The sequence below is a fragment of the Penicillium soppii genome (assembly GCF_028829465.1).
Source record: "Penicillium soppii strain IBT 18220 chromosome Unknown utg000006l, whole genome shotgun sequence".
In the NCBI taxonomy this organism is placed as follows: Eukaryota; Fungi; Ascomycota; class Eurotiomycetes; order Eurotiales; family Aspergillaceae; genus Penicillium; species Penicillium soppii.
The window spans coordinates 1,964,995-1,992,264 of record NW_026643236.1 but is presented as its reverse complement, the minus strand read 5'-3'; the positions used below and the strand labels follow the sequence as shown (position 1 = coordinate 1,992,264).

The following is a 27,270-nucleotide window of genomic DNA, read 5'->3' as shown; positions in this document are numbered from 1 at the left end:
TACTTAAAATGAGTGCCCAGCTTATTCCGATCAATGAAGTCATTCCGTCCACAACATCACACTCTTCTTCAAATGAGTCAAATTATACATATCTGATTACAAGGCGGTAAGCATGATATAACCGTTTGGCCGCTAATTTTAAAACTACGGGGAAAGCATGTGAAGTCATGGCAGGATCCCCATTGCTTCCCTCTCACTTACTTTCTTCACTCCTCTGATTACTTGTATACCTGCAGGAATAATTGCAGCCATGTTTGCCTCTTCAATTCGCCTCGCCTCCCTCCCCAAGGGCCCCCTCATGGCTCGGAACTTCAGCTGCACATCCGCAGCCCGTGCAGCCGAGGTGAAGTCGCTGGGTGTTATCGGTGCGGGCCAAATGGTAAGTGAATTGGACTCTACAATTTCACTGTAAATCTAACAGTGTTAGGGTCTGGGAATTGCTCTCGTCGCTGCACAGAAAGCGAAGGTCCCTGTCACACTTGTCGACACCTCGCAGGCTTCTTTGGATAAGGGCCTCAAGTTTGCCGGTACGCCAAGCTTCACTCATTTTTCCACATCTCTTATCTCTAAATTACATTGAACATCAGATAAGCTTCTTGAGAAGGATGTTGCTAAGCAGCGCCTCACCCGCGAGCAAGCTGACGCTGCCCGTGGTCTTCTGATTCCGAGTCTCAAAATGGATGACCTATCCTCTGTTGACTTTGTTATTGAAGCTGTTCCTGAGATCCCCGACCTCAAGACAAAGATCTTTGCCAACTTGGCACAGATTGCCCCCAAGCATGCAATCCTTGCCACAAACACATCTTCTATCTCTATCACTAAGATTGCCGCTGCCACCAGCGCGGACCCCAAAGACCTCCAGGCTTCCTCCCGAGTCATCTCCACTCACTTCATGAACCCGGTGCCAATTCAGAAGGGTGTGGAGATTATCCGTGGTCTCCAAACCTCTCAGGAGACAATGGACACAGCAATTGCCTTCGTGGAGCGAATGGGCAAGGTCGCTTCCGTGTCCGCCGATTCACCTGGATTCCTGGCCAACCGCATTCTCATGCCGTACCTCAACGAGGCAATAATCTGCTTGGAAACCGGGGTTGGTGGTCGCGAGGACATTGACAACATCATGAAGACCGGTACTAACGTACCTATGGGTCCCCTCGTTCTGGCCGACTTTATCGGTCTGGATACATGTCTCGCCATCATGAATGTCCTTCACCAGGAGACTGGTGACAGCAAGTATAGACCTGCCGGACTTCTGCGCCGTATGGTGGATGCTGGCTGGTTAGGCAAGAAGAGTGGCAAGGGCTTCTACGACTACTAGATACCCTATCTTTTGGACAGGGACAAAGCATTCTCAGAGGTCTTGCCCTGAATGTGAAAATAATTTCAACCGCGATACCCCGCATGTATCCTGTTTTATAGATCGCGAGTGAAAATACACATCGATTGATTATCCTAAACATGTTTCATTAAATCCCTCCATCTTCTCGTCTCTCAGAAACCTCAACACGCCGCATGTCCCCCGTCTCTTCTTCCGTCCAGACGTTCGACATCCGCCTGCTCCATTGCAGCGACAAGTGTATTGACATCCAGGTCCCCATTTCCTGCTAGTTCTTCCCCCTGTTCACCTGTAGAACATTTGCATCTCCCATGTTGGCCACCACACATATAGCTTTTGGACCTTATGTCAGTAACGAAGCTTGCACATCTGGGTAGTCCCATTCATCAACGTACCAAAATTGATTTCCACATAAACAAGAAATGTGGTTACACCCATCCACCTTCTCAACTACAAAGTGACACCGGGCACATCGTTGCCATTTGTTCTCCTTCGCCATCCTCAAAACAGCCCTCACGTTCTCATCTTCCGAACATGGCCAGGGACTATGTGCAAAGTCGCGGCAATTAGAGCAAACCTTTGCCCGGCAATAAGGACAAACTTGAGTGCCTGGACGTGACCCTTTCTTCTTCGGGTGTATCCATTTCCCACAGGTTGCTCGAGGACAGTACAAACGCTCTTGGGGGAGGATAGCCTGCTCTTGCGACTGGGCAATGTACCGTTTTTGGTTCCGGGAACTCATCACTGATATAATCATTTCAAGCGGTATTTCTTTCATGCAGCATTTTGCCGGGAATTGTTCTGGGTTCTCCAGGGTCGTTGATGCCATTCGGCGGAGGCACAGTGGACAATATTTATGTCCGCAAGGAGCAGCTAATAATTTTCTGGCCGCGATAGCTTGAAAGCAACCTGTGCAACATCTGTAAGTGTTAGTATCTCTAATCCTCAGTAAATTGGAAGTTACTCACAAAGATAAATCTCCATGGATCTTGTTGAGCGCGTTATCCAGGTAGGTTCGAATCGCTTGCATACATGACGGGCGCGTAGTCATCTTACAGGCAAGGGACGTTGCTTGAATGAGGTTTTGAATAGTGATTATGTCAATTGAGTAGGATAAAAGTAAATAATTGTTAACAGCAAATGCTGCTGCTGGCTCACAGAGCATTCTTATTCAGAGCTGTAGAGTGTCTCGCCGCTAAGACCTGTATAGCCAAGGTTGAGCAAACACTATTTATCTCTTGTTCTCGGAAGATTCCATCGTTTCTTGTGATGATGAGGTTACACTAAGGCCGCCAGTGTATTCCCAAGCTTGCACAAATGAGCTCTCTGCAGCTTTTGAGTCTTTCTATCTAGCCTCGCTTGAAACAATATCGAAGAGGACTCTAGTGATATAACATTCAACTGTGTTAAGTCAACAGGGCAACAACCCTTGGAATTGGAACCAATGAAGCATCCATGGATTTGCAAGGTTCATAGAGGCAGAACCTCCCAGTTTAGAATAAGAGCGAGTAATGGCCCCATCATTTGAAGTACAATGTTCTAAGCTTTGATGAATTACTCAAATAGACTGTTTGTATGGACTTGATTCGAACTAGACAAAAGTCATCTTGAAATAGGGTATCACTAATGCAATAAATACTGCCGATTTAGGCCACCATAAACTCCCAAAAACTATCTTCGCGACTGGTATTAGATAATGCCGGCAAATCGTCGGCCAGCCCATCCTGAACCGTATTCTTGATATTCTTGACGAGTGATGGCTACCTTGCTGAGCTCTTCTCTGTTGCTGGCGAGGCGAGAACCTCCGAGCCACGTTGAGTGAACGGGGCTATTTGAATGTTAATAATGTTCTCGGTGGTAAACAGGCGAGTGTAAACTTACTCTGTAGCTCGGCGCACCCTCACTACACATTCGGCAGAAGCGATCTGCCGTAATTCAGTCTCCCTAGGAACAGATTTCGGTCAGTTGAAGTCCCGGCCAATTGACTTTGAAGAACTTACAATCTTTGCATAAATCCTGGAATCAAAGCATTTCCCCCAACCACTATGACATTGGCCAAGAAGGCAGAATGCAGGCCAGTCGGAAGAGCCGACAACCCCTGCAGGATCATATCAGGTATACCAGCTGACTTCATACCGATATCGCCTGGTGTAAACAGAAGCTCTGGAACAGCGAAGCGTTCATTGCCCAGGACCAGTACGTCTTCTGACAAAACCTCAGCGCTGAGCCCAGAAAGCGCCCCCTTCTTCTTTTTGGCGTGCATAAGAGGGTCATGGGGTCGGATGAAGCCCTTCTTATTTGCGTTTGGGTCTGGAAGGACATAATCCAACACAATTCCTTCCTCTGAACTGGCCTGTCGCTTCCGACCTATTTTCCATGTTTGTTCCAAATCACCAGCGAAATCATTGCTCACATAGCACACCGCCTCCTTGACTTCATTCATGATATATGTTTCGTCCACCATGTTGTACTGTCTCATTGAAACGATTTCTTTCAAGTAGTTGGTAAGGTGCTTGCCTCCAAGATCGAGCCTTCGGATTCCTCGTTGAAGCGCTTGGCCTTTGTAGACTGGCGTCACTGTCGTGTGCGAGTAGCCAGAGTCGACTACCAGTAAGCAATCTGCTGGCAATGCTTCCTGCGTCTGGGTGAGGGGATCGCCGAAAAGAGAATGGATTTCGTTCCACGCATTGAGGGCTGGACCTTTAAACAATTTCGAGTCAGCACCGAGTCAAGCACAACAACATGGCTCCAGGCATCATACCTAAGCATCTTGCATATCCTCCGAATCCCCATTCTTCCATAACCATCTCATCAGTGTGTCGTTGTAAAATCGGCAAAGCGTTTGGCGCTTCAGTGAGCACTAGTGTAGTGTCTTCCGGATTCGCAATTCTTAGCCCCTTATTCCGAGCCGACGCCTTGTCCTCAAAGAAAGATTGTTCCCAGATCTCTCTCTCCGCTTCCCAGTTCACAACATATCCCTTCTCCACCGGGCGCCGGAACATCGTCTCATTCCAGTCATTGACAGTCGAGAGTTGGGATCCGATCACAATTTTGTTATCGCGTGTCTTGACAATAGCATTTGGTATCGAGGAGCAGGCCGAAACAGCTTCGTCGGGTGTGAGAGCAGAAGCATAGCCGGCTTTGATCATGTACGCGCCATTGTCGATTATGAAGGTCTTGTCGGGCAGTTGCCGCGATGGTTCGGCATGCTGCGTGGGTGTCACAGGCGTCTTTGGGGGAGCTCGAGCCCTTGCTGTTCCCATTGTTATAGACGAATGGTGGTCAAAAGCTTAGAGCCACGAGAAGCTTGAATCATGAAGCGTTTGTCTTGTTTGGAGAACTGACCGCTTAGGTAATCTGATACTCGCCGCCCGCGGACGGGGCCGACAGCTTACGCCGACATTCGCGATCTAGATTCCTACATTCTGGGTTTGAAAGAGAATTTATTACATGAGGATTGCCCTGTTCGACATTTCAATCGTCACTGTGGATGTCAGAGGTATGAGTCTTTGGATATGGCAATATTAAAATAGGTTGGGGCTCATAGTCAACTATAGAAAGCATTCTGCATCAAACATCACAAACCCTCCAAGGAATGGCAATCCTGTAATAGGGATTAAGAAAGAGATACTGCAAGCTCTCCATGACATCGTTGAAATCCCAAGGCAACTTTCAATCAAAGGTGGTTGGTGGTGGCTTGGGTCTGCCATGAAACAAGCCCAATGATCACAGCCTAGTAGGGGGGAGAAGCTTCAATAAGAGAAGCAGATATGTAGCTCATCATCAAGATTCTAAATAACTAAATAATCAACTACATTCATATGCAATCCAAAATCTTCGACATATAGATCCAGGTGACCCCGCAGAGCCCTAATCAGCCCCGCGGCCATTATCAGGCCCAACCGCCTAAATTTTTTTCTCTACAACACCCCCTCCAAAGCACCGCCAGTGGTAGGCTCACGACTCTCAAAATGTCAAAACAACTATCCACCGTCTTTACCACGACTTTGACCCTCATTGAACAATTCCAAGCCGCCATCACCACACCCCCACCAGCGGCTGTAACCGAAGCCGCAGGAAATGACACCGAAGCGCTGCCCCTCCTTACGGTCTCGTCGACCGCGCTCAAAGCTCACGTCACAAAACTCTCCCTTCTCGCCATCACCTCGCCTTTCACCCACTCCGCCGTTGGTACTGTCCTCCGCGAGCTGAATGAGTCTGTTCTGCCGTCGCTCGTCACCGCGGTGCTCCTTGTCACTCCGGCGCAATACACGAAGGCGTTCCATTCCGAAGCCTTGGCCTTGGTACAGACCGTTTTGACAGAACTCGTCTCTCTTGTGAAGGAAGTCAAGCGCGTCGACAACAAGAAAGAGCAAGAAAAAAAGGATACTAAGAAGGAGGGCGATTTGACTAAGTCTGAGAAGGATGCTGTGACACTTGCTACTGGACGTGTCTGGGATGCTTGTGATGTCGTGACTGATGTCGCAAACAAGGGTGTTGTCGGGTTTGTGATGCGCCGCGTTGAGCAATGGCGGGATCTGGTTCGCGACGCGGTTGAGGAGATCGAGGATTGGGATCCTGAAGATGATGATGATGATGATTTCATGGATGAACTTATTGGGGAGGATGAGAAGGATGAGAAGGATGAGGACTCGGAGGATGATGAGGAGGAAACTGCCGCCCTCCACGAACACAAGAAATCCACCCTTCGATTCCTCAAGCCTGTTGCTCAGGTCTACCCTGCGATCCTCAACAACCGGCTAAAAAACGCCGGAACTGCGCCTTTGGATTCATCCGCCAATGTCAAGACATTAGAGGCCCTGATGCAGAACCTACAAGCTATCTCAGAACATGTTGATGAGGCGGCTGGTGGGCTGTACGAGGCCAAATTCGAACGGTCTGCTGAGTACCTGCAGAAGACGAAAAAGTGTGCCGAGGAAGCGGTCAACTTGGTTATTTCGCCCTGGGGCGCTGCGGACGATGCACCGGCAGACAAGTTCATTACTTGGTCAAAGACATGGCTCAAGGTCATTGATGAAGTTAGCAAGACAGCTGGCGAGAATTGAATGAATACGCCTGTCACAAAGTTGCGCATAAGCTGATGATGAAATGACAAAAGCCCGAGAGGAACTAGCCAGCGATATTATGTATATGTACATAGAAAAAAGAACAAACATGGCGATATTATACACGTCATTTCAAATCATGACCTCCAACCAGAGCTGTGTTCCTAGAACTCCTCCTCGCTAGCTTCGTTTTCTTTTTCCCATTCTGGAAGATCCTTCAACGGGATACGCTCTCGCAAGAACTCCAAGATAGCATCAGTCCCCTTGGCAACTATCTGCCACCGGGGAACTCTGAATCGATTGCCAGCGACCTCAAAGCGCATCAACGCTGAACCAGTACCCCAGTTCTGAGGGTCCCGCTTGGCAGCTAGCAGGCCGATCTTCGGGGGTAGGGAATCAATGTCATTGTTACTGAGGTCCAATGCCTGTAGCCCTTGAACAGATTCAAAATCCAGGCTAGCAATCTTGTTGTGGGAAGCCACGATAGTCTTGAGTTCCGGGTAAGAAGATCGCAGGTTTGGGAGATGCCCCTTCAAACGGTTGTGCGATACATCTAAGAAGGTCAAGGACGGGGCTACCAGGTTGCCCAAGAGAGGCTCCCAAGATGTCAAGGAGGTTGCATTCAGAGTCAGCGACTGAAGCTTCGGAAGCTCGATCGGGGAGGACAAGCACTCGGTGCCATTTAGGGGGTTATGAGAGAGATCAAGCTCAACCAAACTCTGCGCGAGCATTTCAAGTGCAGGAGCGGGGAAGCAGCTCAGCTGGTTATTCTGCAAATAGAGGCACCGAATATCTTGCGAGGGAATCATCCCCAGTTGCTCCACGGTGAGGTCAGTCATATCGGCGAAGGACTTGTCAAGAGTCCCACCCGATTTAATCTGCCAGCTGCCATCGAGCATGGGATTTTCAGGTGCCAGGGTGAACTGGGTTGCCACTGAACCCTCATCGTCTGTATCCTGGGGGTCAGGGTCGCACCGGCTTCGGAGTTCTCGTTTGATATCTTCAGTATCCATGTTCAAGAACCGGCGTTCACGAAGCGGATTGCTAGAGACTTTGAGGAATGTAAGGCTTTCCATGGACCCTATCTTGTCGTCCAAACGCGTTATGTCATTCCCTGTGAAATCGGCCTTGTTGAGGCTCTTGAGCTCCACAAACCCTGATGGAAGCTCGGTGATTTTATTTTCTTCCGCTGAGAGCGTCGATAGTGACTGCCAAGAAGACATGCATGGAAGATGCGTGATGCGGTTGACTCCAATTAGGAGAGTGTGTAGATTAGGAAGGTCAAGTGTGTCATTGGATGAAAAGACCACCACCGCATTGTTGGCAATGTTCAAGTACTGCAATGTGTCCCAACGATCGACTGAAGCAGGGACCAAAGTGCCTTCCAGTCTGTTTTTCTGCGCATTCAGAGTCTTCAGAGGTAGTTTGCTGAACAACTCAAATGGCAAAGAAGTCAATTTGTTCTCACTGACATCCAAGGTCCTCAGAGAGCTCAATCCAACAAGCTCATCTGGAAGTTTGGTGAGTTTGTTGCCGCGCAGGTCCAAGAATTCCAGATTATTAAGCCGGCCAAAGACGGTAGCCAGTTCCCCTTGCAGTTGATTATTCGCAAGTTTCAAATCTGTCAGAGACTTTATCTCTGTAATAATCTCAATACGATCCATCTCCAAAGAATTATTCGATAGATTGAGAGTGCGTAAACTTTGCAGTTGTCGAAGGCCCATGGGTAGGGATTTCAGTATATTGCCATGAAGATCCAATGTCTCAATGCCTCCGAACTGAAGTCCTCGGTCATCACTATCTGGATCAAATTCCTCGGGATTGATGTCTGGGAAGACTTCATCTGAGATCTGTTCCAACTCATTGTCCGCGGCGATAAATTTAACAAGATCTACATTTTCGAACCAGTTTGCGTTGTCAGAATCGTAATCGTACATTGTTAGCACTTCTTTGGGGATTTCCGTTAAAGCAAATGCCGCAATGTTCAGCTGGCCGGTAGCACGCGCTGTCTGGACGCGCTTTCGCATCACCAGAGAGCTGGGACCCTTGGGCAGCTCATCGAACGGATCTTCGTCGTCGACGTTCCCCCACGAAACAGCAGGCTGGGTCTGGGCAATCGGCTTTTGAGGGTTTTCCTGTTTCTCTCCTTCTGTTACTGCCTTGCGTGCAGCTTTTGCCTTTGCTATAGTCTCGCGGAGGGTGCTTGAAGACTTGGAGACTTTCCTAGCTTCAATTTCTGCCTGTTGCTCTGGGGACAGCTCCTCTTGTGCGTTGGACGAAGCGGAGACGTATCTTGACGATGTTGAAGGGGAGCGTAATGTAGAGGCCTGTTGTATTCCGACTTTTCGTGTTTTCTTCACTTGCAATGGCCTCTCCGGTGGACCCATGTTTGTCTTCTTATCTGCTGCCTGTTTTGTGGGAGACGGCCGAGCTAGCGATAGCCTGGACGTATTCTTAACCCCATTGGGTCTGATAGGCAAAGTTTTCTTGGTTGGCGAACTGATATCCGAGCCACTATGGTCACCGATCACGATGCTCTGTCGGGCAGCCGGTTGCTTCAATCTTGATGGGCTCACGCTCTCCTCGGAGGCACGAACCGGGGAGAGAGACGATGTGGCCGACATACGAGAGGCTGAGGACGGGAGGCGTAACTTGGATACAGGCTGCGTGTATGGTTCGTTGCTATTCGTCGCAACAGACGAAGCCCTGGATGGTGACCTCGAAACACTTGATACATTAGATGGGGCACGAGACGGGGATCGGATAGGACTGGAGCTATTAAAAAAGCTGGCCTGCCTTTTCACTGAAGCCGGCGATGGTGGTATTTGTGCCAAAGTCTCCAGCGTCCGCTCAGACAAAGATGAGCGTACCCCGCTGCGACCTCGTACTTCTTGACTTGATGTGATTGATTCGGTGTCATCGTCCGCTTGAACTGAGCTCACTTCCTCCGAAACATGTGTATCGTCTTCCCCGCCTTGGGTTTCATTCTGCTTCCGGGCAAGGACAGGCTCATCTTGGTGCTTTTGGGGCGCCAGAAAGCGTGAGGTCGGCTTTTTCACAAGCGTGTCATATGATGGTCGCCGCAGTCTCTTTTCGTCCAATCCTGGATCGGCCCGTAGTCTATCTCGAGAAGGTGATGGTTTGATCGATTTTGGAGCCGTACTCGTCGGTAAAGGTAGTCTTGAGGCTGGCCGTGGAATGCCACTTGTGGGTCGTGGGATACCGCTTAAAGGGCGGTTTGCAGTCCTGGGTTGTCCATCCATGATGATCCAATTACTCGCGTTGGTCGATGAGGGAGAAATCTGTCAAAATTTGGGCACTCATATCCGATGATTTGGTGCGAGACAAAGAATGTGGAGGGCGGGGGACACACGCAATTTCAACCCTATCGGGTATGTCAGAATCGTGGCCGGAAGACGAAAACTTGGCGGTTAAAGAAATGGGAGTTGATTGTTTACATTTCCCAGATCTCTGTAGACGCCTTAGGCATCATGTTTTAAACCCGATCTGGAATCTGATACATGTTTTAATGAAAGACACTGATCTATTTCAGACTTTGCCCTATACTTTTTGGATATACCAATGCAAATTATTGGACCTTAATTATTTAGTGGCAATGGGTGTCAATGACAATTTGTAGCGGCTGTAAACTAGGTATGGATGTGAAGATATATATACTTCAGAAGAGTGGTGCTACTTTGCAAGCAAATCTATTCAAATTCTTTTACACCACAACGCTAATTGACGATAAATTGGCTGCCTAAAATGGCGACATCCATTTGACGCTGGCTTATGGCAGTAATATTGACCTGTTAAGTGGCATGTCAGATGCAAGAGCATGTGGCCACCACTTGGCATATCCCCCATATTACTGTGCAGGTACTCGAGGCTTGAAAAGACCGTGAACTAAGTCAGTCGCCCAACAATATATTAGATAAAGACTTTGATCGGCTGCCTACGTTCATTATCTCGTAAACCCCCAACAATGGAGGGGTTCACGAGCAGACATTGTACTTCCGTAGGCGGGCAGAAATTTGCTTTGGTGAACTCCCATGCTGTAGATAGAAGATTCTTGACACCGCCTCCGGCAGTGACTGTGCGCTCGTACGCATTTTGGAGTCCATTAAACAACATCCAACCGGTTCCTACGCCTTCATGGACATGCCCAAACACATGCAATTTTGGTTTCACTCTCCATAGCGTCCGTAGTAGATGAGCACAGCCCAACTTTAGTAAGTCAAGATGAGCAAGTGGTGGACTATGAGTGATTAGTATGTCGATTCCATCTGGCACTGAGCTAGCCCATATATCTTGATCCTGGGGATATTGGAACGCCCAGTTACCATGACGCGTAGAGCAAGGACTTCCATAGACTTGAAGCTGACGACCATTCGGACAAGAAATTGTTACTTCCTGATTTTCTAGGTAAATAACGTCGCCCCAGTCGAGCTGGGCCCGCTCAGAGGCTGCTCGGCCCGATAGATCGTCCCGTGCTGAATCAAGTAAAAGCACATGATTACCAGCAATAACGATCTTGGCAAAATGAGACTGGGCGCTTAGCCAGGTGAGTGCTGCCTGAAGCTCCTTGAAAGACCCAGATTGCGTAAGATCACCAGCATGAATCAAGACGTCCCCGTCTGGAACACTGATTTGGGTGTTATGAGTATCGGAGATGCAGACAATAGCAACGGGACGCGTGATTGGCGTAGCTGGAATGGGTTGATGCCAACTGTAAAGCTTCTGTGCGAGAAACATGCAAGGCTGGGCCCGGAACTTTTGCCATGGTCCGGGTCGCTGTCGGTTAAGCATTTCGTTGAAGGTGGACATGGCGAGAGACTTGAGACATGAGCAGGGAGACTTGAGACATGAGCAGGGAGACTTGAGACATGAGCAGGGAGACTTGAGACATGAGCAGGGAGACTTGAGACATGAGCAGGGAGAAGTGAGCGTGTAGAATAGCGGTCTGTCTGGGATAAAGGATGTCGCATCGATCCCCCAGGCATATATGTGTTACATATTAGGAATGGCTGCAGGCACATGAAACCAAGCTCTTCTCTCGTACCCACGTATGTTCGTACCTTGGGTACCTTATGGCCACATACTATGTGCGTAATAATGACCTAGAAGATGACAAAATAACGCTCAAGAGCAAAAAGAAGAAGAGCTGACACTCGGAGTCGAACCGAGGCTCATCATGACTACTGATACGATATGTCTGTCGTGAAACCAAGTTTTCGTATACCTGCAGACAACCTCAACAAAATAGTGTTTGCCACTTCATTGATATAATCATGACTTATAATAACATACCTGTCCAATTCTTTCAAATTCTAACCATACTTAAGTATGACTTAAATCTCGTACTTACGTATGAAAGTAATATCTAAAAGAAATGACTCTTGCCGTCATCAATCAGAAAGCTCTATAAAAAGTAAAAATTAATTGCCATATGTTAACTTCGGAACGTGGCTTATAAAGGACCAGCCCGATAGTCATTTTAAGGTTGGTTCTCTCTCTTTTGCGACCATTGAATTTTGTGCCATACGGTATACGGAGTACATACAGTTCAGTGAGATCAAATTGCCGAAAGGGTTTGAAGATTTCCGAACAGTTCCACAGACTCCAAAATATGTAGCATTTTTTCTTTGGAATGTATGCAAGTATCTTTTTTTTTCTTTTTTACGTACATTTGAGTGTCTTTTACTTGGATTGATCTACTTTCGTTACAGGGTGAAATAGATTAAGAGACCACAAAGCAGATGATATCACTCAATCTGATCAAGCTTATCGGTTGCCTACCCAACCCCCCCAAGTGCTTGTCTGTGTCGCGGGTGTTTACTTGAACTGAGCGTCCCGTGACGATTGGACTAACCTAATTGGGAGAAGAGTGGAGCCACAAACCAAAATAACGAGCTCTGATTGGTTCATATTCTTAGATGATTGGCTGGGGCTGGGACAGGCACTAAACCTAAAGCGGGCATATGAGGAAAGGGCACTTCTCCGTTCCCAGCCCCCCCTCAATAACTGCAAGCTGTAACCTCTTCCCTCTTAAGACCTCAAACTCCATTATTCTCCCTTCTTTCATCCTTTGTCTACTCCAGATACTTCACGCCCCTTGCACTATCAATATCCTTTGTGTGTTCTCTCATATCTGGTTTCCGAGGCAACATACCCATCTGTGCGATTGATCCAAACTGAGATTCCCGACTATTACCAGTCTCCGGTATGTATTATTGAAGTTCTTGGTGATCCCTTCTATTAAAAAAAGGCTTGAAATGAAATGAATGCTGATAACGAAGATAGTGTGAGGATCCATTTCCCCGCGGCTAAACCCTCGTGGTCTTATCAAATCGATATCTTAGATCGATAATCAAATCTTTTAACCATGTCTCAAAACACAACCTCAAGCACCTTGGAGGCTCCAGTGGAGATTGTGCCATCGACTCCAGTTCGTCGTGCTACTCTTTCCCCTTCGCCAGATCTCAGCACCCAGCGCACATCATCCCAAGCGGATAAGAAGTTCCTCTCACCCCCGCCAGTGTCGTCATCAGATATGACTCCCCCACCATCAACTCAAATCCCTGGGGCTCCGCTTCGATCTCGCTCACACTCCCGTTCATTGAGTCCCACGCGGGTGACGCAAGCCGAACTGGACAAGTCTTTGTGCGATGCGTATGGGGCCTCCGAGAACCTGCCAACCGCTGAACAAATCGACAGCGCTAGCGAATCTCAGCTGCGCGTTATTGCTAAAGAGCTTCTCGCCGTTGCTCGAGAATCGCGTATGTCTGCCTTGCACTTCAAACTCCAGAACAGCTTGGTCTCTTTCGCAAGTAACGAAGCTGTGAAGCGCGCCGAGGTTGAGCATCAACTCGCCAAGCGTGAAGTCGAGATTATTCAGAGCGCAGAGTATCGCAGTCGCTCACATCCTGTGGACCCCACCACCCCAAAGCAGCCTCAGTCTACCTTGCATCCTGATTATCTCTCGGTTGTCCAGCGCTCGCAAGAACTGGAACAACTCAACTCGGTTCTAGATAAAAGACTTCGAAAAGCCAAGCGAGCGATTGATGATGCTACCAGTCGATCGATGGACCTTGAGGAGCAGAACCTCATGCTAAGGCAACGTATTGGCGACAACCGAAAGCACTTTACACAGATCTTCAGCTACGGCACTATGTCGCCGGGTACCCAGAATGAGATTCACAACATGTGCCACGGTGAACATACTGATGGCCTCGCCGCGCTTCTTTATGCCGACAAACTCACCAACCAAACGCATGCTTACGGTGCCCACTCTGCAACCTCCGTTCCAGTGACTCCAAACCAGCCCAAGAACCACTACCTCTCGTCAATTGGACAGCCAAAGGATGACCACTACGACAGCGATAGCACTGTCTCTCTCTCTGCATCCGAGGTGGTGGAAGAGAGAATTCCCTCCCCGCAACACATGCGCTCCACTGTTCCCAAGAGTAGCACCCTGCTTCAGACTAAGTTGTTCGGTCAGGTGCAAAAGCCTGGCGTCGAGCGATCTCGCGCTGGCAAGCGCAAGGCAGCCAATGAAGACAACGGTGCCACCGCGAAAAAGTCCCGGACCGGTGATGGTATCGGCCTGGGCATCAATGCTTAGGTTCATACCCCATGGCTTCACGAAGACCTCGTGTTACCAACCTTGCTATGATTCATGACCTAGCGTTGATTTGTTTTTTTTACGACTAAGGGACCTTTACGAATGATGAAGACATGCCAAATGTGGTGTTTTCAAACTAGCGACTGAAATTTTTTGTTTTGATTATGAGAGGCCATGCGACGGCGATCCATGGCCATTGACAGGTGGCGTTTTTAAATTGGCTTTCGGGTATAGGAATCATGGCTTGTCTATTTCGCGCCAATCAGTCATGAACTGAGGGCGAAATGAAGACGTTTATTCAGTTCAAAAGAAGTTCTTGAATTTGGAGAACTCCTGAGTTGGGATGGTATTGTACAATAGGAATAGAGTCCTCTGCTACCAATAACAAAGATGCAAAAATAAAAAAAATAAAAAAAAGAACACTTGTGCATTATTATAGAGTCTCAAAGAAAAATCAGACATGATCTCATCTGAACATTGATATTATAGTCAAAATGCTAGTTCACCACTCTGCGGAGTATAATCGCAATATCAAAAATAAAAGAAAATCCAAAAAACGCCAAAGTCGAAAACGCTGGCAGATTACCGAATCGGGAATAGTTAGGGCTCGCTAAGCGAGGCGGTGAGTCAGTCAGCGGGCGGCCACACGAAAAATGGGAAGTTCATTTTCTGCCGTGAAGGGAGATCTGACCAGCAACCCTCGACGACCACCACCCGGCTTGTTCCCCATCCGTCAACATGGTGCGTTCCCTTTCCCTGAATGGAAGATACAATGAAGGATTCGACTTGTGCGATTGAATGGAATCGACGACTCGAAATATGGCGAATGGTTGACTGATTGTGTGTGGGATATATAGGCGATCAAGCACAACAACCAGATTCAGAAGAACCGTGAGTGACCCGTCGCTGAGCATTCTGTGATCGCCTGGAAACAGACGAGACACTGGACCTTTGAAAATTAAATGAATGGTGGTTAACGATTTTTTGATTAGACTTCCACAAGGACTGGCAGCGTCGTGTGCGAGTGCACTTCGACCAGGTACGACTCTCCAACATTTCCCCCCCCGAACCAGAGAAATTTTCTTTCCGAAAGATATCGCAAACCACCGGAATCGACGGAAAATTTTTTCAACACAGGATATGAATTTGGTCGACTAACATGAATCCTACAGCCCGGCCGGAAGCACCGTCGTCGTGAGGCCCGTATCGCCAAGGCGGCCGCTGTTGCCCCCCGCCCCGTGGACAAGCTGCGTCCCGTTGTCCGATGCCCCACCGTCAAGTACAACCGTCGTGTCCGTGCTGGCCGTGGTTTCACCCTCGCTGAGCTGAAGGTAAATTGAGCCGCAAACAAATTTGTGGAGGAGCCAAGGAAGAACGCTATACTAACTCAACTCGCTTTACAGGAAGCTGGTATCCCCAAGAAGCTTGCTCCTACCGTCGGTATCTCGGTTGACCACCGCCGTACCAACTACTCCAAGGAGTCCCTGGTTGCCAACGTTGCCCGTCTCCAGGACTACAAGGCTCGTCTGATCCTCTTCCCCCGCAAGAGCGGTCAGTTCAAGAAGCTCGACTCCTCCCCCGAGGACGTCAAGGCCGCCAAGGCCACCGTTGCCGAGGGCAAGCGTGACGGCATCATCACCCGCGTTGACGCCACCTTCCCCATCACCAACCCCACCGCCGCCGAGGCCGTCACTGAGGTCAAGCGTGACGCTCTCCCCGAGGGTGAGAAGGCTGCCTACCGCCGTCTCCGTGAGGCCCGTGCTGAGGCCCGCTACCGCGGTATGCGCGAGAAGCGTGCTCGCGTCAAGGCCGATGACGAGGCTAACGCCAAGAAATAAATGTGTTAATTCCCTGCTCGTGCTGATGATGATGATCGGGTCGGTTTTCGAATCGGGGATTAGTGTACTTTGGCATGGCGTTGTGCCGCTTCCTTGATTCCCTCCTCCTCCCCCAACTTTACTCCTTTTTGTCTCTAAAAGAAAGAACTCGGAAGATCTCTCGAAATTCAAAACCGCTCAATTCTCTCATTTTTGGCTTGTATGCCAGTGCTTCGTATTATTATGCCTGTTGGACTGGTAGCGAGGCTATTGTGCTTTATGCTTGTACCTGAACATCTTGGCCGTAGTTACTTCATGAGCTCCTTATGATTGGTCACCAGTGGAGGTCAACGCTTGGGAGCCTATCTCGGATATAACGGTTAAGCATGTCTTTGCATGTAGTATCAAAAAAATACATACGTAGTTAACTATGTAGTCAGTCACCAGTATCAACATGTTTGAACACCAATGCCGAAGTCTTTCATGATAATATTTCCATCGACGGATCATTAAATTCACAGTGAGCTATTGCTGGGGTATCTTCAGAAATCCACGCTAAATAATTACAACGCCAACGCTAACAGCCGCATAGTGGTGTCAAAGACCACCAAACAAAGTAGCAAGAGCACCCTCTGTCGCCCTCAAAACCGAATCAACATGAATACCTCCCTCAACACCTCGAGCCAAAGACCCATCTTCACGAAGCAGCGCATGAAAGAGCCTCTTTGTCTCATGATCGATTTTTTTGTCTCCACCAGGAACCGAGACAGCGATCTCGGGCCGTAGCTGAGGTTCTCCAGTCCATTCATCCAACACCAAGCTGTTCGCTAACATGACCCGAGGAGTGGAGCCGGGGGATTTGGGTTTAAGAACCATTGAACATCGATCGAGATGCGGAACCAACCGTCGTAGCTCGGAAACTGTGATGGTCCCATTCTCACTTGCAGGCTCGACATCACCTCTACCCTGCGAGGCCCGGGGTCCGTATTTATGGTCGATGTGAGCCCACAACCGAGCACGCACAACTGCGCTTTCCCAGTACCTGTTGATGCCCCAACACAGCGTTGCCACATCGAGTTTTAGGAGATGGTTTTCTAAGCGGGAATCTATCCACCGGCGGAGCGCTTCAGGCATTTTTCTTTTCTTGCTCTCGCTGCCAGTGGGCACAGACAAGGATGTCAAACATTGAGACTCTGGATTTGTCTCATAGACAACAGTCACGCTGTAGAGACTTGCTGGAAAAGGTGACGGGGGACAAAATGTCATAGTGTGTGTCTCTGACATCCCTTCCTTGTGCGATGATCGGCTTGTACGTGTCTTGAGTCTCAGGGGTGCGAAAACAGTCAAATATGGTAGTGCTTGTGAGGATTCTTGCAAAGCAAATGGGTTTGTTGGTAAAGGTGACGCCTGACGTTTGGGGCGAGGTATGTTGGCAGAAAATGGGAGTAAAGTGGCAAGAAGAGAAGATATTGGCTTTGAAGCTGTCTGAGGCACAGGTAAATTCGTGCGGTTTGCCTGTTCAGATGCGATTAAAGACCTGGGATTTGTCAGCTGTGGTTATGTCCATTGTTTTTTTGGTAAACTCACAAGAATTTGTCGAGGCCTCTTGTGTTAGTTATTAAATCAGGGTTGGTTTCGATCTTTTTGGCCCATGTTTCCAGTTCCTCAACTTCTTCTCTTAAACTTCGCAAATCGGCAGCAAGCTTGTTGCGTGAACTTCGCTTGTCCCGGACAACTACAGAGAATCCACCTGGATATGAAGATGTCTCTTCATCCTCTGGGTCGTCCGAGGGAAATGATTGGAAGTTCACTGCTTTCAAGGGGCTTTCATACAGTGGATTGGTAATTCGTCTTCTGGATCGTTTCTCTAGTCGCATACTCGGGCTGCTGCTGAAACCTTTCGGTCGATCCGGTGCTTTTTCTAGACCCAATTGTGTTGGAGTAGGAGGCAGATCGGGTTCGAAATCATCTCCATACATGAATTCAGGATCTGGTCCCATGTCGATATCCGCGTCTCTTGTCGCGCTTCCCAATTCCAATGCTAATTGACCCTCGGGGGTATCGGCTTCGGGATTCGTTGGAGGCGGGACTGGAGAGCCAAACACTAAATCTCCTGGGAGAATCTTTTTTGGGATCCTGCGCGGAGGTTTCGAAAATGCCTGGATTCCGCTGGAGCGCCTGTTTGGTGAACTTTCGGGGGCTTCAGACCCTCTTGGTCTAGTGAGGGGACTGCCAGACGCATTGAGCGAGGGTCGAAGCGCTTTTCGATCGCGCAATCCAAACATTCGAGGGTCCTGTTGTGCATTTCCTTTGATTTTCATTCGTCGGGCAGGTGATCTGCTGAGCGCGCGCTCCAATACATCTGGATTCGATCGCGCGAGACTGGCTCTTGTTGGTGATTGATAAGAAGGTCTCCTTGGCCGGCCCAACTCATTTGGAGGGAGTTCTGGCACTACAGGAATGCCTGTCGTTTCGCTAGTTTTCCGTCTTTTGGCGGGGGAGTCCATTGTCGCGTGGGGTGTTCTATCTTGAAGCGGCGCGCAGGCGATGAAGATAAACAACGTTGTTTGCAATGTTTGCACTATGACTTAATCTCCCACTTCCCGGGGTCTTGACTTTCTCCTACTCACATCATGGAGTGTCTTTCGACTGGCGCGAGACACTCGCTCAAGAGGCTGGGCTTTCAACTCTACTCCCTTCCTCGTATGTCATGTCCTTCATTTGTTGCATATAGACAATATGGGCTGGTCCCGACCCCCCGGCGCATGAAATTCCACAGCCAATCCGATCAGTCCGAACAGTCCGGTTCCTCAAACACACGAGCATCCCTGGAGGAAATCCCTGAGTCTCCTCAGGCTCAACCACTGACAGGATATTACTCACTGGTTCTGAATTCGCCCACATCCTATGGCCGTGCACCGACATCGCGGCCGACGCCTACTCGGCCCGAAGCCGAACCAACACCGGCATCTCCCGTCCAGCCTCAAACGCCGCAAGAAAAAATGGCCATTGTGTTCGGCACCCGCCTCGCTGGACCAGGTCGGTCCTCACGCTACAATCCTGGCGAAGCTCCAGAGTCGATGTGGAAAACCATCAATGGAGTACCCATCCCTCCGCAACCCGAAGAACCAGATAACTGCTGCATGAGCGGCTGTGTACATTGCGTTTGGGATGACTTCCGGGATGAGATGGAGGAATGGGGAATTCGAGTCACAACCGCCAAAGCCAAAGGTGGTGCCGAGAAGGGTACGCAGGACATGCGCTCGGCACCTAGATCGGAAGTCAACTCGGCCAGTGGCAGCATGGATGATGACGGTGGAGGTAGCGAGACAAATTGGACTATGCCAAGTCAAGATAAAGATTTGTTTGCCAATATTCCTGTTGGTATTCGAGAATTCATGAAGATCGAGAAAAAATTGCGGGCGAAGCATCAGAAAGAGGCCACCTCGTGAACTTTCAGGGACTCCTTGACTCGTTGGAGTTATGCCCTGTGCGATACTACATTGGAAAAATATGAGAAGATGTGTCTATAGCACATTAGACATAGATGGTATATAGATGGACTGTACATAACCTTGCAAATGATGTCACGAACATATTATTTACCGTACTGGTTGATTATTTTAAACTATACTTAGCTTTGGGGTCTAATTTTTATGATCTGATATGAACATTGCCCAGGTATATCAATGATTATCATCGCAGCTGTGTGCTAGATTCATCTTTGTGATGCATAAACCTGCTCCGCCAGAGCGCCAAGACTTCGTTCGGACTTAAGGACGCGGTCTTTTTTTTTTTCTGGACTGTTGTTTGATCAATTGGCGCCGTGATTTTTCTCGTCCACACATGCTGCCACACAGTTTCTCTCGAATAAATTGCTAAACTCTAGAAACCTTCGTTCGTTACTTTCACCTGTCCCACCGAGCCCCCGGGGCAACTTGATCATCCCCATACAATGCGCGCAAACGCCGGTCCTACCTTGCCGTGAAAACACGGCCTTAACACAATGGCCACAGGCATAAGCGCATGCCTTCATATTCGGAATATCCCACCGTCTCTTTCTGTCCGGAATGAATCCCAATCAGCTATTATGGGTCAGAGACTTCAGCGGTTGAGATTGCGACAATTCCCCAGAAAGATACACACGGTCTCCCAAATCGCCGCGCTATCTCAGTCCTCCCTCAGCTTGAGATCAGCAGGTGCTCTCATTTCTGGCAATCGATATGCACTCGAAGAACACCGGTTAATAAAACGTGGTTCTTATCTTATGGACCATCGAAGTGTACGCGAGCTCTCGAATACAAGTCAATTATCATCTCAGCAAGTCGCCAATGAACAAATGCCAAGTAATGAGGACAATTCGGGGGGAATATCTTCCGAGAAGCCTACCAGTCAGCTTACCAGGCCGAATCTTGACATTTTTATCCAAGATGACTTGTTGATGACATTTGACAAGGATGCAAGAGAGGGTCTGACACAGGCCAATCTCGCAATGAAAACCGTGGAACTTCATAGTGACAAGAATTATGGCAAGCCAAACAAGGCCTTTTCCCATTCCACAAACCCTGAGTCTGTGAAATTGAGAAACATCGCGTTGTTGAAAAGCAAGAAACGGGCCGAGACCTCCACGTATGAAACATACAGAGCTCTTAGGAAACAGATGATGGCCTTGCCTGTGCGGAAATATGGAAATAAGGTATTGAATCTTATCAAAAGCAACACCTACAGCATCCTTGTTGCAGAGACTGGATCCGGGAAGTCCACGCAGTTACCTCAGCTCATTTTAGATGATGCAATCGCAAGTTCTGTCGGCGCTCGCTGTAGGATTCTTTGTGTTCAACCACGGCAAATTGCAGCAACTTCATTGGCAAGGCGGGTAGCTCGCGAAAGAAGTGAGAAGCTCGGTGACACTGTTGGTTATAGTATACGGTTCGATCACTGCCATCCACCTGACCACGGATTTATCAAATATTGCACAACGGGGATTTTGTTGAACATATTGAAGGGTGGACCTGCCAGCTTGGATCAGTTCTCCCACATTATACTCGATGAGGTTCATGTCCGTGATGTTCAGATCGATGTGGTGATGATGCTCCTAAAACGCGCGATCGAGCAGCGTCAGAGTATAGGGGCAAATGTGCCGAAGGTTATTTTGATGAGTGCAACCGTTTCTGTCGACCTTTTTGCTTCCTATCTCGGCTCCAAAGCGCCAGATGGAAAAATTATGCCTGCTCCTCATTTGACTATTCCCGGACGTACTTTCGAGGTAAAGAGACATTATCTTGAAGAAGTTGTTCACAACATCACCCATTCCTTGCCGCCAGATGTTCTGTCGGTTCTCTTTCGGAAAGACAAAGATACAGCCTTATTCCTGAACAATCATTTCAAAGCCTTTGATAACTCGAAGCAAAACGAAAACCTACCTGCGCCAAAGCCGCACCTCAGCACTGGGGGAGATCACCCGCCGCAGCAGTATCTCCCAACCCAGGAGACAAATGTTAGTGAACTTGCAGAGTTGAATGTACCTTCTGGTTTGATATCTGCAACCATTCTTTCGCTTTTGTGTACAACAAACGAAGGTTCCATTCTTGCTTTTGTTCCCGGAATCAAACAGATTAACCTGATCGCCTCGCAAATGAAATCTATCGGCCCTCAGTTTGGTTTTAATTTTGAAGACGCAGATTTGTTCAAGATCATTAGGTTGCATTCAGAAATACCAAACGAACACCGCGAACTTTCCGTTCCAGCTCCTCCAGGTTGCAGAAGGATTATCATTGCGACCGACATAGCGGAAGCATCTCTTACCATTCCCGATGTGAGGTTTGTTGTTGATTCTGGCAAGGCAAACCAGATGAATTACATCACTGAAGAGCAAATTGGGGAATTAACCCCCCGCTGGATCAGCAAATCTGCTGCCCTACAGCGGGCAGGGCGTGCGGGAAGAACACAGGCTGGAGATTACTATTTTCTTGGGTCTTCACAGCAGTTCGAAAACCTAAGAATGACAAAATCACCCGAAATTACGCGCGCAAATCTCGAAGAACTCTGCTTGCTTACCAAAAGAGCGAGTTTGGGGACGTCGGATTCCATCTCAGATCTTCTTGGACAAACCCTTGAGCCACCCAGTGACGCCAGGATTCATGCTGCCTTGGAATCTTTGAAAGATCTACAGGCATTGGACGACAGGGAAGAATTCACTGGTCTTGGCCACCTTCTCGAGAAACTGGATATGGACCCATTCCTTGGAAAGTTGGTTGTTCTGGGCATCATATTCCGCTGTTTGGACCCTATGGTGATCCTTGCAAGTCTTGGGTCGCCGTCAAAGCTTTTCCAGCGCCTTGTCAGTGGACTTGATCGCAAAACTTTGAGCGAATCACGTTCTGCTTTCAACCAAGGATTGCAGAGCAGCCACATGGTTGACATCAACGCCTATCGGGCCCTCCGAGCTCAATCTTCCGAAAAGGCTGCTGCTAAATTTGCTCACTCGCACTGCATGGATTACGACGCTTTTATGAAAGCTAAATCAGTAGGCCATCAGATTCTGGCGAAGTTGCATCAAGTGGGATTAATCAACAAGGCCCCTAACCCTAATTCGCGTGGTTTGTTTGGTGACTTGAGCATGAATGCCAATTCCAATAACGAGAATCTTGTCAAAGCCCTCTTGGTACATAGCCTTTCTCCCAAACTGGCTGTGAAACGCGCTCATACTTCTTTCATCCGAATCAAACCTGGAGTTCCCGTGTCCAGGGCAAAGCCAAGCCCGGAAACCGCCATATATGCATTTGCTCGCAAGTGGTCAACCAGAGATATCCCCTTGGGTATATCAGATTTAACTCAAATCCGTCCACTGGCTGCTTGCCTCTTGACAAGAAAGTTAGAATTGGAGCAAGACAAGCTTGTTTTGGACTCCTGGCTGAACCTCAGAATAAAGAATGAGGGTTTTTCAAAGGAAGAAATTTCCGAGAACTTGATCCAACAGCACCAACTCTTGAACGACGTCAGTATCTTGCCATTAGTCAACATTTCATGTGCTAATATCCTACAGGCCCTTCACACTGCCTTTGAAGCTCTCCCCAACAAGGATTTGGGTGATTGGGAAAAAAATAATAAGTATATATCCGCCCGCAAAAATCTTTTCACCAACCTTGAGAACACAATGGAACTCATTGTAAATATGGATATCCCACGGGTGGCTCCTAAGGCACCACAGCACTGGGAAGAGTAATGGTGGAAGAGACAGACTTGTACAATAGCCCATAACTACACATACATTTTGCATTTATAAGGACAAGAAGGTCCGGTCATCACTTGTGCTGTATACCTGCTCTTCTTAATAGCTAGGTAATCTTTGTCTATGAAGTGCAAGACTTGTCGGTATCCTCAATTTTCATCTACATAAATACTTAATTGGAGAACTCCCCTGTTTGACAAAGGTCCAATTGTCCGCAATCATGTGAGTCTAAAGATTATGCAGTTGCATAAAACACCTGCCGAACTATGCAGAGCTCATAAGTCATAAGTTTTTGTGCTACATAGACAATCTACGTGTCGAGGAGCGTTACATACATTAGTTTGTAACACTAGCTTGTTCCGTGACGTTTCTTTTGCCGTGTGATTCGTATTATCACGAAGTTGCCCATTGTTCAAGATGAATCTTCCAAGCCCTCGAGGTTGTCTGCATATCTAACATATCCAAGTAGGTATTACTCGCTCTTGATCCAAAGTCGGAGAGCAGGACTCTCCTTCGAGCCAAAGAACAATCTTTTCTAAGTCTTTGTCCAGATTAGAACTTAACTGCGCGACAATTCAAGGTAATCCCTGTGAGCGGAAAGTATGCCGTGAAGAGTGCGGGGCTTCCATTCATAGATCGTCGTAATGAAGACTTTTTGAAGCATTATTATCAATGTCGTACTTATACGCTGTACATTGATGCGGGGAGTACGGCTATAAGTATGTGGGATATTTCGTGGAAGTTGACTGTTGTCTGTCCTTTAGCTTGATATCTTTATATTTCCAATCATGGCGGTCATTCCTGATATTCCAGCAAATTCGGGTACGAAAGTCTTCGCGGACATTATTTTTACCTTGTTTGGACTGGGTTTTATTCTGGTAATCATGAGTTCCTCCTGACTGTTTTAAGACTTTGACTGACTAGTTGTTGTGTCTCGAACTAGATTCCGCTTTATCTTATTGGTCTCGTCGTCTACAATGTCTACTTTCATCCTTTGTCCCAGTATCCGGGTCCAAAGTTCATGGCAGCAACTCGGATACCTTATATGCGAATGATCTTAAGTGGTCGATATCCACAAAAGACCAAGGCACTGCACCAACAGTACGGTGATGTAGTTCGCATTGCTCCAGACGAACTTTCCTTTACAAATGGTGAGGCCTGGAAGCCAATCTATGGGACTCGTACCGGCCACAGTCAGAAGCCCAAAGATTATCGATTCTATGCTCCCACCTTCGGAGGAAATCCCAGTATTATTGTCTCCAATGATGCAGACCATTCTCGCTTTCGTCGCTTGTTATCACACGCGTTTTCTGATAGTTCATTGCGTGGTCAGGAACCTATCATCAAGAATTATGTTGATCTGTTAATGCAACGCTTGCATGAGAATATTTTGGATGGAAAAAATGCCGTTGACATGGTTGCTTGGTACAACTTTACAACATTTGATATCATTGGCGACCTTGCTTTCGGGGAGTCATTCGACTGTCTCAAGAACTCAGAGTACCACCCGTGGATAAGCATTCTCTTCAGTTCTCTCAAGTATGCCGCCTATACAAATGTTGCTCGTCGGCTTCCAGGATCAAAATACCTCGTTCCACTTATTACTCCCAAGAAAATTGTTTCCCGGAGAAATACACACCTAGCATTGACCGAAGAAAAGGTCAAAGGCCGGATAACTAAGTCGAATGAAAGGCCAGATTTCTTTGGAAACATCCTCAAGCACAACAATACTGAGAAAGGGTTCAGTTTCCCAGAATTGATAACCAACGGTAGTACTTTGATCATCGCCGGCTCCGAAACTACTGCAACTTTGCTTTCAGGGGTGACCTACCTGCTCTTGAGAAACCCACTTGTGCTGGCTAAGCTTCAAGATGAGATCAGATCAGCCTTCACCAAGGAGGAAGAGATTACACTGGAATCCTGCAACAAGTTAGAATATTGTCTTGCAGTTCTCACCGAGACTCTCCGAATGTACCCTCCGGTCGCGGTGGGACTACCTCGGATTGTTGATGCTCAAGGTGATATGATTGCTGGAAACTGGGTCCCAGGAGGTGTGAGTACAGGATTTGCTTCCCAACGAGTCGAAGAACTTTACTTACACTTTCATTTCAGACTATCGTTTCCGTCTCACAGCTTTCTGCCAGCCATTCCCCAGCCAATTTCAAGGATCCTGAGAAATTTATCCCAGAACGCCATATGGATGATCCTCGCTTTGCTAATGACAGCAAAACTGCAATGCAGCCGTTCAGCTTCGGCCCTAGAAACTGCATTGGACGAAAGTAAGTTTAATGTCATCTTTCAACCCTCGTACATACATTCAAAGATATGATACTTATGCTGACTTCTCTAGCTTGGCATATGTTGAAATGCGTATAATTCTGGCCCGCATGGTCTTCAACTTTGACATGGAATTGGATCAGCCTGAACAGGACTGGACGGATCAAGAATGCTTTGTTCTATGGGACAAGCCAAAGTTGATGGTCAGGCTAAAACCAAGGCACACGGTCTAGCTGAGATTATCAGTGCTATATAGGCTCTCTGTCAAATAAAGGAGGGTATCTTTGTAGCTGATATCAGATCAAAGGTCTTCTAGGCATTGAGGCCGGAGAGAGAAGGAATCACATTATGGGAGTAGCTGAAGTTTTTAGTTAACTAGACGAGACGATAAAATCATTTTGAAAAGCCGATCGTTGTCTTAATTCAGTAAGTCAAAAACAGAATCTCTTTCACTGACACTCTCTACCTTATCAAAATTAGAGTTTCATAAAATTTGGTGGTCTAGTATTCTAGGCTTGTATATAGGCGTGCCCTAATAAATGCAAAGATTCTATGTGTACAATTCGTAGTCCAGGCAGTAAATATTACAGCACATAAACTTCCCTCTTAAAGACATCCATGGAAGTATCTTCACACCACTTACTATGACCAATCAACGCCAAAAACCCCTGCATATGTATAACATGCTTAACACAACGAAGTACAATGTAGGTCAATTTATAGATCTGACCGCCCTTTCACCGCCCCCACACCTCGGCAAAAAAAAGCACCGCCGCAGCAAACACCGACTGGAGTCCGCCATAATTCGACGTTGACAAGCAAGCAAGATGTCTCTCTCCAAAAGCGAGTCAGACGTCATCCTCAACCGGGCAAACGTCGCCTTGTCCCGCAGTCAACGCCTCGTGGCATCATGGCTCCCCCAAAAATCAGAAGACGAACTAGCAAATGCCAAAACCGACGAAGAACTACAACGAGAAGAAGATGAGATCTTCACGGCCGTTCCAGAGACGTAAGTAGCAGGCGTTAGCAACACATGCCACACGCCCATTCCTCCCCTCTGCAGATCCATTCCCGCCGAATCGAAAAGCTAACAACCAAACCCAGACTCGGCGTCGGAGCCCCCCTCCCCCAAAAAGCCGCCGACGGAAGCTGGAACCGGAGCGAACTAGACTCAAACGATAAGCTGCGCAAACAATTACTCGGCAAAAATTATGATCGCGTCATGAAGGCCGCTGCAGAACAGAAGGCCGCTGCTAAGGCCGCTGCCCTGCCTGTTGCCAGTACTTCTGAGACGAAGGCGGACGAAGATGATGACGATGAAGAAGATGGGCGTTCTGCTATGCTTGCTCGTCAGAAGAATAAGAGGAAGGGTGGTGCCGGCGGTGTGCATCCGGCTGCGGCTGCGGCTGCGGTCGCAGCGCCTGATGCGAATAACGATGATGAGAGTGCGCCGAAGGGCCCTGTGCGGTCGAAAGGGAGGAAGAAGGCGACGAGCTATCTTGATGAGCTTCTGGCCGAGCGTGCTAAAAAAAGAAAGAAGAAGTGAGGCTCTTGCGGTAATTGGGTTCAATACATGTTACGCATAAATTTGCGCGAGCATTCTGGAAGAGCTGTGATCTTGGGTCCCTTCGGCGCTGGACGCGAAATGGGGCTCTTGATACTGGCTTGGGACCTAAGCATTTCAGCAAAGCCGAATGTTTGCCAATACCGCTGGCTATAGCGGAGACTTCAATGCTCATCAATAATGGCTAGAAGACTGTCATTAGCGGGTCATCAGCTGCTATTTACCATTTCCAGATATTCAGATACCAAGCATGATCAAAGACTGCAGAGTAACCAATGGTTTCGATGGATAGAGGAAATAGGCAATATAAAGTACAATACAATTCAATCTCAGTCTTGCTCTAGGTGCCACAAGA

The 27,270-nt window shown here is 48.0% G+C and overlaps 13 protein-coding genes across 13 annotated transcripts; 8 read left to right on the top strand and 5 right to left on the bottom strand.

The window, feature by feature from the left end:
• Positions 1 to 250: 250 nt before the first annotated feature.
• N7529_008096 (3-hydroxyacyl-CoA dehydrogenase family protein) lies at positions 251 to 1,318 on the top strand (the record flags this gene model as incomplete). The annotated part of the gene is made up of 3 exons (XM_057243623.1): positions 251 to 379; positions 428 to 527; positions 588 to 1,318. 3 exons carry the CDS (start codon positions 251 to 253, stop codon positions 1,316 to 1,318), a joined length of 960 nt encoding a protein of 319 aa, XP_057095161.1.
• A 182-nt stretch (positions 1,319 to 1,500) lies between these two features.
• On the bottom strand, positions 1,501 to 2,245 carry N7529_008095 (BRcat and Rcat domain-containing protein; the record flags this gene model as incomplete). Its single annotated transcript, XM_057243622.1, has 2 exons — positions 1,732 to 2,245; positions 1,501 to 1,669 (listed from the first exon to the last, which is right to left on the bottom strand). The coding sequence occupies exons 1-2, from the start codon at positions 2,163 to 2,165 to the stop codon at positions 1,501 to 1,503; spliced, it is 603 nt and encodes a 200-aa protein (XP_057095160.1). The 5' UTR covers positions 2,166 to 2,245.
• Positions 2,246 to 3,025: 780 nt separating this feature from the next.
• arp6 (actin family protein) lies at positions 3,026 to 4,599 on the bottom strand (the record flags this gene model as incomplete). Its single annotated transcript, XM_057243621.1, has 4 exons — positions 3,026 to 3,164; positions 3,218 to 3,280; positions 3,337 to 4,036; positions 4,098 to 4,599. The coding sequence occupies 4 exons, from the start codon at positions 4,597 to 4,599 to the stop codon at positions 3,026 to 3,028; spliced, it is 1,404 nt and encodes a 467-aa protein (XP_057095159.1).
• Positions 4,600 to 5,307: 708 nt separating this feature from the next.
• On the top strand, positions 5,308 to 6,402 carry N7529_008093 (uncharacterized protein; the record flags this gene model as incomplete). The annotated part of the gene is made up of 1 exon (XM_057243620.1): positions 5,308 to 6,402. The coding sequence occupies one exon, from the start codon at positions 5,308 to 5,310 to the stop codon at positions 6,400 to 6,402; it is 1,095 nt and encodes a 364-aa protein (XP_057095158.1).
• A 164-nt stretch (positions 6,403 to 6,566) lies between these two features.
• Positions 6,567 to 9,665, bottom strand: N7529_008092 (uncharacterized protein; the record flags this gene model as incomplete). The annotated part of the gene is made up of 1 exon (XM_057243619.1): positions 6,567 to 9,665. One exon carries the CDS (start codon positions 9,663 to 9,665, stop codon positions 6,567 to 6,569), a length of 3,099 nt encoding a protein of 1,032 aa, XP_057095157.1.
• Positions 9,666 to 10,332: 667 nt separating this feature from the next.
• N7529_008091 (metallophosphatase domain-containing protein) lies at positions 10,333 to 11,229 on the bottom strand (the record flags this gene model as incomplete). The annotated part of the gene is made up of 1 exon (XM_057243618.1): positions 10,333 to 11,229. One exon carries the CDS (start codon positions 11,227 to 11,229, stop codon positions 10,333 to 10,335), a length of 897 nt encoding a protein of 298 aa, XP_057095156.1.
• A 1,558-nt stretch (positions 11,230 to 12,787) lies between these two features.
• On the top strand, positions 12,788 to 14,026 carry N7529_008090 (uncharacterized protein; the record flags this gene model as incomplete). The annotated part of the gene is made up of 1 exon (XM_057243617.1): positions 12,788 to 14,026. The coding sequence occupies one exon, from the start codon at positions 12,788 to 12,790 to the stop codon at positions 14,024 to 14,026; it is 1,239 nt and encodes a 412-aa protein (XP_057095155.1).
• Positions 14,027 to 14,679: 653 nt separating this feature from the next.
• Positions 14,680 to 15,864, top strand: N7529_008089 (60S ribosomal protein eL13; the record flags this gene model as incomplete). The annotated part of the gene is made up of 4 exons (XM_057243616.1): positions 14,680 to 14,767; positions 15,019 to 15,065; positions 15,199 to 15,357; positions 15,430 to 15,864. The coding sequence occupies 4 exons, from the start codon at positions 14,680 to 14,682 to the stop codon at positions 15,862 to 15,864; spliced, it is 729 nt and encodes a 242-aa protein (XP_057095154.1).
• A 576-nt stretch (positions 15,865 to 16,440) lies between these two features.
• N7529_008088 (uncharacterized protein) lies at positions 16,441 to 18,350 on the bottom strand (the record flags this gene model as incomplete). Its single annotated transcript, XM_057243615.1, has 2 exons — positions 16,441 to 17,380; positions 17,431 to 18,350. 2 exons carry the CDS (start codon positions 18,348 to 18,350, stop codon positions 16,441 to 16,443), a joined length of 1,860 nt encoding a protein of 619 aa, XP_057095153.1.
• A 126-nt stretch (positions 18,351 to 18,476) lies between these two features.
• N7529_008087 (oxidoreductase-like domain-containing protein) lies at positions 18,477 to 19,295 on the top strand (the record flags this gene model as incomplete). Its single annotated transcript, XM_057243614.1, has 1 exon — positions 18,477 to 19,295. One exon carries the CDS (start codon positions 18,477 to 18,479, stop codon positions 19,293 to 19,295), a length of 819 nt encoding a protein of 272 aa, XP_057095152.1.
• An 887-nt stretch (positions 19,296 to 20,182) lies between these two features.
• N7529_008086 (uncharacterized protein) lies at positions 20,183 to 23,068 on the top strand (the record flags this gene model as incomplete). The annotated part of the gene is made up of 1 exon (XM_057243613.1): positions 20,183 to 23,068. One exon carries the CDS (start codon positions 20,183 to 20,185, stop codon positions 23,066 to 23,068), a length of 2,886 nt encoding a protein of 961 aa, XP_057095151.1.
• Positions 23,069 to 23,862: 794 nt separating this feature from the next.
• On the top strand, positions 23,863 to 25,584 carry N7529_008085 (cytochrome P450; the record flags this gene model as incomplete). Its single annotated transcript, XM_057243612.1, has 4 exons — positions 23,863 to 23,952; positions 24,018 to 25,127; positions 25,187 to 25,353; positions 25,425 to 25,584. The coding sequence occupies 4 exons, from the start codon at positions 23,863 to 23,865 to the stop codon at positions 25,582 to 25,584; spliced, it is 1,527 nt and encodes a 508-aa protein (XP_057095150.1).
• Positions 25,585 to 26,178: 594 nt separating this feature from the next.
• N7529_008084 (DUF3245 domain-containing protein) lies at positions 26,179 to 26,897 on the top strand (the record flags this gene model as incomplete). The annotated part of the gene is made up of 2 exons (XM_057243611.1): positions 26,179 to 26,360; positions 26,456 to 26,897. The coding sequence occupies 2 exons, from the start codon at positions 26,179 to 26,181 to the stop codon at positions 26,895 to 26,897; spliced, it is 624 nt and encodes a 207-aa protein (XP_057095149.1).
• Between the last annotated feature and the right edge of the window lie 373 nt (positions 26,898 to 27,270).